Source organism: Amborella trichopoda, chromosome 9, assembly GCF_054954075.1.
Source record: "Amborella trichopoda isolate Santa Cruz 75 chromosome 9, AtrichopodaSantaCruz75HAP2 v2.0, whole genome shotgun sequence".
NCBI classification, from domain to species: domain Eukaryota; kingdom Viridiplantae; phylum Streptophyta; class Magnoliopsida; order Amborellales; family Amborellaceae; genus Amborella; species Amborella trichopoda.
In genome coordinates this window covers 21,954,275-21,965,759 of record NC_142344.1, presented here as the reverse complement: position 1 = coordinate 21,965,759, position 11,485 = coordinate 21,954,275, and the positions used below count along the sequence as shown (strand labels likewise).

Genomic DNA, 11,485 nt, shown 5'->3' with positions numbered 1-11,485 from the left:
ATATGATTTAGGGATGGAACTGTGCATTATTTTATATTTTTTTAGTCTATTTCAATACTTAAAAGGATTTGGAGATAAACTCTTTATGAGTTGAGAGATATCATATTTTTATCATGGGAAGGTCAATTTTTATTCTGCAGTCAATTAAAAGATGTAGCATGATAAGATACGTCTTTGGATTCTCAATTATGAAGACCTTTTTAGGGCTCATTCAAAAAGGTTTTATAGTATGTCATGAGTATGATTTATTATAGTAAAACTTTAAAGAGACGTATAATAGAGTTTGCGAGATATGTTTATATGAAAGGTTTTTTATCCGGGAATAGCAGAAAGAAGAAAAAACACAATATCTATAAAAACATATCCGTTTCTTCAAGACGAAGGGATACATAAATAAACTTGGTGGTAGCAAAGAAACGCTAAACATCAGTGAGAGAATTAAAATTGTGATATTTGAAATGATGAAATGAAGAAGACTATTTCTTCACGGTGTTGGATATGGAGAATCCAAATGCTAAAAAGATAGACACTTTATGACATGTGAAACCAATAACTAATATATTCTCCATCAGTTGCGTGCTCTTCCAATATCACAAAAGCTTGTCAAATAAGTAAAAGCAATAAATCAAGAAAGCCCAAGTACCACACTACATGGTTTTGAAGTATGAAATCTATCTCACATTACATGGTAATGTCATATAGGGAAAAATGATTCAATAACATTTTATTTTATGTTTAATATACTTTGCTTATACTTTGGCTAATTGTTTTATGAATATGTATGGAGTGTATAAACATTAAGTGATGGGTGCTAACAAATTTGAAATAACCGATTTATGAATACCCTATGTTTTAGTACCTCATTGTGTTAAATTATGAACTACTTAAGGTAGTAATACACATGGAGATGTGATTTGATCAAGGGCTTTGAGCCCTAAGGATGAAACATGAGAGATGTGTGTGGTTCATTCAAATATGTAAGCACAAAGGGGGTGTTCTGATGGAGCTCGATCATAGTGATCATCCTCTCAATAATGTCTATAATATGATATGTTGCATGTGATGATGATCACTTGATAAATTCTTCATATGTGCCAAAAAGGAAGTATTTTGTAAAGGCTTTAATAATCATTCGTTAGTAATGCTTTATTTTGGTTAAAATTATAAGATGGTATATATGATTTGTTTTTGTGACCATGAACTTGACTTGGTAGGAAATTAAAAGTGAATACGATAAAATGATTTACGAAGGCTAAATATGTATTTTAAAATTAAATTGGATGATTTGAGAAAAACCTAAGTCTATGTATATGGTTTTGAGAAAACCACATAGCCTTGTGAGGTCCACTAAGTCTCTATGAAAATCATTTTAAACCGTCATACTATTATCTAACTATTGCTTATGTGTGTGTATATATATATATATATATACACCAAGTTAATAATTTTATTTATTTATATTAAAGAGAAAAGCATTATGTCTTGAAGGTATTTATAAAAATGGGAGAAAAACTATCGTGCACTGGTTTTTAAATACCAATATGCCTTGACCCATGTTTCTAGTTATTTAGAATCATCGAGTACCTAAAACCTTGAACCATAAAGAATGTTGTAGGAAGGCCATCTTGCTAAGTTTCCTTAACACATGTTGTGTTGATTAGATAACTTAGTTTGTATGAATTTACTACCAAGATGACTAGTGTGGTTGAACCTTTTGTGGTTCATGAAGGCTTTACATATTATGAAACCAACGGGTATTGAATTATAAATTGCATGAGACTTGTTATGCTACCTCATGATATATGCATAAGAATATTGAGAATGTATGTTTTGTATGTGCAATAATTGAGTGGGAGCTGCTACAGTCCCACATTTTTTTTAGCTGCTTGGATATTCACATATACAGGTGCAAGCTATCTCACTGATCAAGATGATGTGAAGTCTATATCTGGATATGTGTTCATGCTTGGAGGGGGTACAGTTTTTTGGAAATAAAATAAACATGATGTGGTGGAATTGTCCACCATGGAGGCAGAGTACGTGGCGTGTTGTTTGGCGGTCGAGGAGGCGGTATGGATTAAGAAATTTCTTAATCGATTTGACTTTACCTCGTGTATTGTGAGGCAGCAAGGATTTTTTACGACAGCACGACAGAGATATGAGTGTCAAAGGAGTTACGATTCCTTAAGAACTGTAAGCATATAATACCATATTTCTATCATCTGAGGAGTGAGGTGAGATTGAGAAAGATCCAGATAAACTAAATATTCCAGTGCGAGTACCTGCTAGAATTTGACGGGCCAATTAGAACAATAAATTATAGTGTTGTTCACCCATGGAACCCGGATGTGTGGCACTGGTGGTATGGCTACAGAATGGAGCATCTTGTTTGAAGAACTCATTTGAGCCCATGAACATACGATCCCTTGCGATGAGGATACATAATGATCTTCTGCGACAATAAGTCCATGATTAGCAATGCGATATGAAAGATGTTCTACGACCACTTTTGGGATGAGATCCGAGCATCAAAAAGAAAAGGCATTGCTTCGATAAATCCTTTTGTGAAAGTATTGATAGCGAAAACCATGATTAATGTATTGAGAGAGAATAAGTGAAAAATGCTTGAGAGAGAGAAATTGTAATTAGGAGAGAGATATGATGTCGAGAGAAAGTGAGGAAGAGAGAATGTAAGGCCTTCAAAGACCAAGTGAGAGATGTTGGGTGAGTGTGTCCATTAAAGGCCTTATGAGTGCTTGTAAAATAAAATAATATAGTGGAACATGAACTCAGTGGGAGTGTCGTCCCTTGTGGACCATACTAAGAAAATAATGTTTGTTGGTACCGGACTGTGCTTGACGGTCTAGGCTAATCAATTGGGAAAGACCCATTTTACATGGGCATAAAGTATAAACCGATAAAGGTGTTAATGGGTCATCCTTGATGAGGTCGGAGTATGCCTGGATGAGTGAGCCGAAGGACTGTGTGACCCTTGTGTATGATGGTAGCGTTCAAAGACAGGGGCCAAAGCATCATCCATGTACTATCACACGGCATGCATATTGATAAACCGTTTCGGGAAAGCAAGCCACCTTTCAGGGAGAAGTGTATGCATGTGCGAGAGATACTCATATGTGTCATAGGAGTTGTGGTCGCATCAGGTCTAGGTGACATTGGCCCGTACCTAAGGGAGAACCTGAAATTCACAGACTGGGATAGCGACCCATTGGCTCATCGGCTAGACTTTGGTGACTCACTAATGAGCTCCTGCATGGACTATGGGTCATGGGAAACACTGGGTCGGTTTGATAAAGCAAGTGTGATCTGTAGTCCACAGTTGAAGGTGGAGTGCCCTAGAGTTTAATTGATTTAATTCCTAGACCATATAGATCATTTTCCTATCTAATAAATTTCATTACGTTTGTTTTATGATATATATGATTTTAGAATTATTATTTGAATTTTTCTAGATCTCTAGATATTTTATTTATCAAATTTGGATTTATAAAATCAGAGATATTACTTTTACATTGATTTAAATATTCAAATAAATTCTAAAATTATTTTATTGATTTATAAAAATATTTAAAATTGCATGGGGGCTCATTGTGCACATGGGCCCACCATGGCCTAAATGGTGGGGCCCGTGAGATTCTCTCATGGGTGGCATGCCCCACCCATTTAGAAGCTTTTTATTTTTGTGATAAGTGATTTTAGCTTATAAGCCAAGTTGCTATGTGTTTTGGAAAGGAATTGGCTTGATGAAGCTTTGAATGAATTTTTGGAAAGCATGTGAAGACTTGTGCATTATTTTAGTATGCTCAATATTATATTTAGAATTATTTTATTTAATTTCTATTAATGGGAAAACGATTTATGAGAGGGGGATAAATGTTCTAGCACCTTCCATAATATTGATTGCCCGTCTATAAAATAGATGACTCAAATCTGTCACCCTACAAGTCACCCAAGATCAATGGTTCATATTCAATTTCACAGAGGCAAGCCAATGAAAACCCTAAAAAACTCTAGTATTGTTTAAAGCATATAAAAAAAAGATTGTTTCTATCCAAAATCTCTATACCTTATCTTTCTATCTATCTCTTAAGAAAGTTTGTCTCTTTCATTAAAGACTAAAAGGGCCACACCCCACTCTCTTATCATTGATCTCTCTCTCACATTGTGACGAACCTAAGGGTTTAGGCTATGGGGTTATTATCTCTCTCATCTCTTAACTATGGATTAATGGCTCAGGGCTTTAGGGTATAGTAAAAAGAGAATTCATCTCTCTCAAACTAAGTTGCTAAGGGAATTCACCTAGGGTTTGAGTTTGTGATCAAAGGGGTTCATGTTCTATTGATGCGGCTTGACCTAAACTTGCCTTCCCAGTTGAGATTGAAAGTTGATCATTGATCACGCACCATCGGATGGTGGTAACTCGGTGTGGGGTGTAATAAGCCCGGTTGAGGTAATCTCCAGCACTCTCTTTTTGTTTCTTGTCATATTTAATTATATTGTCTTTATATTTCCAAGCATAAAAATTATGTATTTTTCTTTGTTTAAAAAAAATTGGTTTAATGATATCAAGGTTTTTAAGATATTGGATTTCTTAGTTTTATAAGACTAATTGTAAGTGATATTTACTAAAAGAAAAGAAAAAAAAAGGGTGAAAAGAATGAAAAAAAAAAAAAAAAAAATTCCCGACAAGATCTCATTAGTCATTCTTTTATCCCTTCTCACTATTTCATCTATGTATCCTAATATGTTCTCTTCATTTAAAAACATGGATATGCCTGTGAGGCTTCCAAGGGCTCCCATTATGGAGCTCTAAAGGACAATACAAGATTTTTGGGGTTGGCATCAGAATCCCAGCACAACATGTGCCGGGTCGGGTACAAGATCTACCAGGGGCGGCACTTCTTTTTTGCGAACTGCACATTCCGGAAATTTATCATGCATGCAATGGTGATGAATCGTCTCATTCATAAACTTAAAAGTGAAAGAGCTCTTCACCACAATTACGAAAACGAGCTGTGAAGGGCACTTGCATGATGTGTGTGATATATTTCCCTACAAGCATCCGGGGCTACAAAACCTCAAATGAGTTTTCATGAAAAAGGTAGTTAAAATGGTGTTTTTCATTTCGGTGTGGTTTGCATGAGGTTGTAACCTTAAACAATCTAATTAAGGCCCACTTTCAAATTTTATCATGTAATTTTGGTGTAAAAAAATCTTTGGATTGCCTGAAAATCTATTTCCAACTCTAATTATAAAATTTTAAACTCCAAAAATAGTTCAAATCAAGTAGATCCATAAATATAGAAAATTCTTGAAAACTGACAGCTTAAATAATGTGTTGCAAGTGCACTATTTCTGGGACTCGAAATCTTTTTTTTCTCATATACATCTCGATGTCGAGATGATCAATTAGAAGGTTTTTTAACATTAAAACAATATTTTACGATGGATTTTTGAGGTGCAACCTTAAGTCTACATTTTAAGGTTGCAACCTTATATAACTATTTTCTTTTTTATTTTTACTTATTTCAGAGCCATTCATTTTAGTTATAGCTGGGGCCACCATTTTTTGAAATCCGTTGGGGAACATATGTTGAATTGCGGCGCCTTTCCATTAACTACTTTCCAATAACCAAGTTATTGACACTACTCTTTATAATCCAAAGTGTATAAGGCAATGGTTTAAAAACCGGATCGGTGATCCGGATCGGGCTTTTCAAAAACCGATCCGGATCGGCGAATCGGCGATCCGGATCGGAATCGGGTGAATCGGTCAGAATAAAGCTTCAAAAAAATCCGAAAAAATTATTAAAATTCATTATAAATATTGGTTTTTAGGAATTCAATAAAAAATGAGGGTACTCCATTAAGAATTTTCATGTTTTTGAATGAATATGCGAATGTTGATATGTTCTTTCCCTGCATGAACCGCCATTCAACATTTAATTTACAGTATTTCGTGCTCATCTCTACACTGTTGCTGTTGGGACTCGATATGTGAATAATATGGCTGGGATAGGGTGGCCTCAGAATCATCATCTCTCTCGTTTTCTCTTTGAATAATATGGATTAAAAAAAAAAAAAAACAAATTTTCAAAAAAATCTATCATGGATTAAAAAAAAAATCACAAATTTTCAAAAAATTCTATCATGGATTACAAAAAAAAATTCGATCATGGATTAAACAAAAAAAATCACAAATTTTCAAAAAATTCAATCATGGATTACATAAAATTCGATCATGGATTACATAAAATTCGATCATGGATTACAAAAAAAAACAAACAAAAAAAACAAAAAATTCAATCGTGGATTACAAAAAAAGAAAAAAATAGTTCGATCATGGATTACAAAAAATTCAATCATGGATTACAAAAACCTCTATCATGGGTTACAAAAAAAGCAAAAAACAAAAAATTCAATCATGGATTAAAAAAAAACAAACAAACATTTCAATCATGGATTACAAAAAAAAAACAAACATTTCGATCATATATTACAAAACATTCGATCATGGATTACAAAAAATTCTATCATGGGTTACAAAAAAAAAAAAAAAAACAAAAAAATCGATCATGGATTACAAGAAAAGAAAACAAACATTTCGATCATGGATTACAAAAAATTCTATTATGGGTTACAAAAAACCAAAAAATTCGATCATGGATTACAAAAAAAATCTATCATGGATTACCAAAAAAAAAAAAAAAAAAAAAAAAAAAAAAAAAAAAAAAAAAAAAATTCCGTACGGAATCGCCGATTCACTGTTCGGACTCGCCGATTCCGTACAGTGAATCGGCGATTCACTGTACAGAATCGTCCGGTTCTCTCTAGAACCGGACGATTTCCGATTTTCCGACGATCCGGTTCCTTTTTCACTATTTCCGAGTCGAACCGGGCAAGTCCGGTTCGACTCGGCGTTTTTTAAAACGCTGGTATAAGGGAATCCTACTGTCTATAGAAAGTAGGTAATCATGAAGGTCATTGCCATCTAATTAATGATTTGATGGTCACAGGGTTTTTTTTTTGGGTAGTTAGAATCACACTTGAGATATAACGCTGCCAAATGTAAGCTACTACTAACCACGCAAGCCCAAGCCAAATGTCTGTCATATGGGCATTCGGACCATGTGACTCCCATGTGATTCAGCTCTATCTTTATCACTATTTAACCATACAACCAACTATTATTAAAATTTCATCTTTGGATTAGAAACAAGCAAGAGGTAGAATACCACAAAGCAGAGCCTACCTAAAAAAAAAAATAGCTTTTGTTATTGGCACATATTTATTTAAACCACCCATAAAAACCATATTCTGATTTTTATCGGGAGAATACCGAAGAATAGTTTCCAAATAAATCCCGATCCTATAAACAATAATGCTTTCGAATAGGCAGGAGTGATTGAATGGAATAAAGTGGCTCGATAAATTGTACGGAGGTCGATGATTTTCACAATTATGAATATTTCATATGTGTAAGGATCATAATATAGCCTCTCTCTGTGGTTTAGATAGTTGGCCCTGGTCTTTGGGAATGTTTGACTATTTGAAGCCTTCCCCATTTTAAGGACCTTAATAATAAAAAAGTTCAATGACTAATTATGGGGAATAAAGGAAACCCCAGAGCGAAACCGAGAATAAGGGAAAGGATCATGGCAAATAATGGATATTAATGTCACATACAGCCACACAAACGCCAATGGCACAGAGTAAAAATAGGCAAATTCTGTAAAAAGTGGCTCCTCTTTTTTTTCGAAAATAAAGTAAAAGAAAAGTGAAAAAATTGGGATACTCCTTTCTCTCATCTTTCCACTTAACTGTTTTCTGTGCCAATGCATAAATAAATTCAAATATTTCAGAGTTCTGTCCCTCTGGTTTCTGTTGTTTGTGTGACATCCTTTTTATTTATAATGAGTAAGTAGGGGGGAGAAACAAGAATTAAATACTAATCTAATTTGTTGCCTTTAGCAAGGAATTGAGGATCATTGTGGATTAATTGTAGATGAGGTTTCAAGATTTGCAAGCCATTTCCAGTGGGTCTGCAACTTGAGCCAGGTAAGACATGGATCAGTTTTCATTTGTGACCATTATTTTGGTGTAATAAACCAGTTGTTCCTAATATAATTTAGAATTGTTGTTTTTATTTGGAACTACAGCTGTAATAGAATAGATCATGGCCATTGAAGCTCCTGTGCTCTTTGCTCCATCACCAACCAAATTTCCACATATGTAAAAGTTTGAATTTTATTATTTGGATCCTGTAGAATATTTTGACAAATTTGAATAGTTTTCATTCATGTGGATCATTCTCAAACATGGATTTTTTTGCTTGGCAATCCTCAGGGGGATTAGGAAGGTGTCGAGCTGTACCAGTTTGGAAGCACCTGGAGAATACCAGGTTCTTATCTCGAAAAACAATGGAAATGGAAAGATCTTCCCACTTGTAGAAGACCCAAATGAAGATAGAGTCCCTGATATTACTCATGGTGTGTCCTACACTCCTACTCCTACATGTGGATCTTCATTTTTTTGCTCCTTCTTCAATTATTATTATGGTGGTCAGTTTCTTAAAATTCATCTTAGGAATCCAAGATATTTATTGTAATTTTTAACTCCATGAAATTTTTAATTCTTTCATTTGTGCCTTACCACATTGATCCAGAGCAACAAAGACAAGTTGCACAGAGTTCCACAACCTGGAATGCTGATATTCCATTTATATTTGACAATGGCGATAGTGTTCTAAACAATGATGATGTTTGTAACCACCAAAGTAGACAGAACTCACTACAAGCCGTTGAAAATTGCGGGCATTGCTTACAATCAGACATAAGCTCCTCACAAGCCTCTGCCTCTTATTCTGATTCTCAAACCAATCCCAGCCCCATTTCGCAGTGGCGAGCATTCTTTCGACTTTGGAAACAGAGATCCATTAGACGATTCTCCACTTTCCCTCATATAGGTGTCCCAAAATTCCCAACAAGGAAACACCGGAGTAGAGACATTTGCTTAAGAAGCCCAAAATCATCTTGTGATGCCAAGTTGTGTTGTTCAAAGCCGTCGTGGAAGAATTTCACCCTTTTGGAGCTACAAAATGCAACAAATAACTTCAATGCAGGTCATTTTGCTTGCCCTTCTTCATCTGTTGTGGTCTTTGGTGGATTAAATTGAGAAGAATGCTTGTATAGCGATAAGAATGATGAAATCTTTTGTGGGTTTTCTTCAGAGAACCTCATAGGGAAGGGAGGTCATGCTGAAGTTTATAAAGGATGTTTGGATGATGGGCAACTTGTGGCAGTTAAGAGACTCACTTGGGGAACAATGGAGGAGAGAACTGGGGATTTCTTATCAGAGATTGGGATTATTGTGCATATTAATCACCCAAATGCTGCTCACCTTATTGGTTTTGGAGTAGAAGGAGGACTCCATCTTGTCTTGCAATTATCTCCCTGTGGAAGTTTGGAGTCCATGCTTCACGGTAGTTATGCACTATGTTGATAATGAGCTCCAAATATTTACTAATTGCTTTGCTAAATAGAAATGATTCACCAATTCAATATATTTCTAGGTTCCAAGGAAAAACCAAACTGGAGTATTAGGTATAAGGTTGCTTTGGGTGTGGCAAAGGGTCTTCAGTACCTTCATGATAGCTGCCCGAGACGCATTATTCACAGAGATATCAAGGCATCAAATATCTTACTTACGGAGGATTTTGAGGCCCAGGTAATTTGTAACCTTAATAAAGTTTCTCAAACTTGAACCATCATTCATAAATAGAGTACAATAGCCAATAGTCGTTGAAATAGTTCTAATCTTCTACTGAAATAGGACTTTCCCCTTTTGTGTGTTGGTTTTGGTTGTGAGGCATCATTTGGTTTATTACCAGATTGCAGATTTCGGACTGGCGAAGTGGTTGCCAAATCAATTGACACACCTCACAGTTTCCCAATTTGAAGGCACATTTGGGTTTGTATGTCTAAAATGCTCTCATCATTTTCATCTTCCGTGTAATTAAAGTCCAACAAATGTTTTATGTATGATGCAGTTACATGGCACCTGAATATTTCATGCATGGAGTGGTGGATGAAAAAACTGATGTTTTTTCGTTTGGGGTGTTGCTATTAGAGCTTATCACTGGTCGTCGTGCGATTGATTCCTCTCAAAAAAGCCTTGTGATGTGGGTATGCTTGTTTGATAGCTTGCTTAATAGATGGATTGATTAATGTTTCATTTCTTAAGTCTTTGTAGGTTTCGTTCTATCATCGAACCAATTAATAAATTTTACTTATGTAGGCAACGCCTTTGATCGAAACAAGAAATATCATGGCGCTTGTAGATCCCTGTCTAGGGAATGATTACAATATGCAGCAGATGAAACTTGTGGTTTCAACGGCCTCCATGTGCATACAATACTCAATTTTGCGGCCTTGCATGAGCCAGGCATAAAATGATGCTTTTGTTTGTGTACTGAAAATTATCCAAGAAAAGTCTTCCTTTTTAATAGCAATTAGTTATGACTCTGTTTATTCCTCTGTGCAGGTGGTGCATCTTCTTGTTGGAGAGGAAGGTAGCTCAAAGTCCGACAAGCAAGTACAAAATCCAATTTTTAGTAGAACGTTCTCTGCAGGCCAATTTGAGGGAGAAGGTTATAGTTTGAGAAGTTACACCAACAATCTTAGGCAACACAAAGAACTTGTTTCACGTTCCTCAAATTGCCTGAACTTTTCGCAGAAATCATTCAGTCTCGAGGATTCTGAAATTGCCTAAGGATTTAACCAACAGATTCTTAAACATGGGGTTTTGTATTGTAAAATTGACTTTGTAATTGTTTCCTAGTACACCTGGTGCAAGTTCATAACAGAATATATTGAGGAATAATACAAATTCATTGTATGCATAAATATAATGCTTGCTTATCTGAGCTCCAATACATCTCTCTTCCATAACTAGATCTTTGGGATCCTATAATATGATTTTTAAGGTCATATTAACTCAATAGCTTTGAGTTATCACTGTCCCATCAATGGGTTGGATGGTGATGGAGGGAGAGGTACCAACTAAGATTTCTACATATATCCTTCCCTCCTCCATCACAGTCCATCCCATTAAGTGGATGGTGCTAATCAATAGGGTCATGTTACCATGACCATATGGACCATATTATAATTTCCCTTTTTCCTTGAATATTCTCGTTTCCCTTGATCATTTCCAATGAACCAATCCCATTTATTACTGAAAAGTGAAAACTATATTTTGTGCTTAAAAATTGATAATTTAAAATGTGCTTATTTCACTATGCATAAAATATCGCACTTATGTTTATGCTTGCATGCTCACACGCATAAACAAATCAAAAGCATGTCCTTGTCTTTATTTTCTCATGTATTCATGAGACACACATGCACAAATGTATATCTTATTAGATATATATTAGACTTGATATATGTGATTTCATGCTACCTGT

General features: G+C 35.1%; 1 protein-coding gene across 9 annotated transcripts; it reads left to right on the top strand.

Annotated features, from left to right (window-relative positions):
* Window positions 1-7,894: 7,894 nt before the first annotated feature.
* On the top strand, window positions 7,895-10,949 carry LOC18436445 (receptor-like cytosolic serine/threonine-protein kinase RBK2). Of its 9 annotated transcripts, none has more exons than XR_016040027.1 (10): window positions 7,895-8,076; window positions 8,178-8,250; window positions 8,365-8,507; window positions 8,684-9,139; window positions 9,248-9,499; window positions 9,590-9,744; window positions 9,908-9,987; window positions 10,067-10,198; window positions 10,315-10,461; window positions 10,561-10,949. XR_016040027.1 is itself a non-coding variant. In XM_006846465.3 (10 exons), exons 2-10 carry the CDS (start codon window positions 8,195-8,197, stop codon window positions 10,786-10,788), a joined length of 1,653 nt encoding a protein of 550 aa, XP_006846528.1. In that variant the 5' UTR covers window positions 7,895-8,076; window positions 8,178-8,194; the 3' UTR covers window positions 10,789-10,949. The 9 variants fall into 9 exon arrangements, 4 of the variants coding, with proteins under 4 accessions (XP_006846528.1, XP_088701927.1, XP_020524198.1 ...); XR_016040029.1 differs by having other exon boundaries at window positions 9,908-9,991; XR_016040028.1 differs by having other exon boundaries at window positions 9,908-9,991; window positions 10,067-10,202.
* The last annotated feature ends 536 nt before the right edge of the window (window positions 10,950-11,485 follow it).

Excerpts from the sequence above, each read along its gene's own strand:
- LOC18436445 (XM_006846465.3), top strand. The coding sequence starts at position 8,195 with ATGGCCATTGAAGCTCCTGTGCTCTTTGCTCCATCACCAACCAAATTT. Across the intron at positions 8,251-8,364 it reads CCAACCAAATTTCCACATAT|GGGGATTAGGAAGGTGTCGA; the intron begins GTAAAAGTTTGA and ends GGCAATCCTCAG. Across the intron at positions 9,988-10,066 it reads CAATTTGAAGGCACATTTGG|TTACATGGCACCTGAATATT; the intron begins GTTTGTATGTCT and ends TGTATGATGCAG.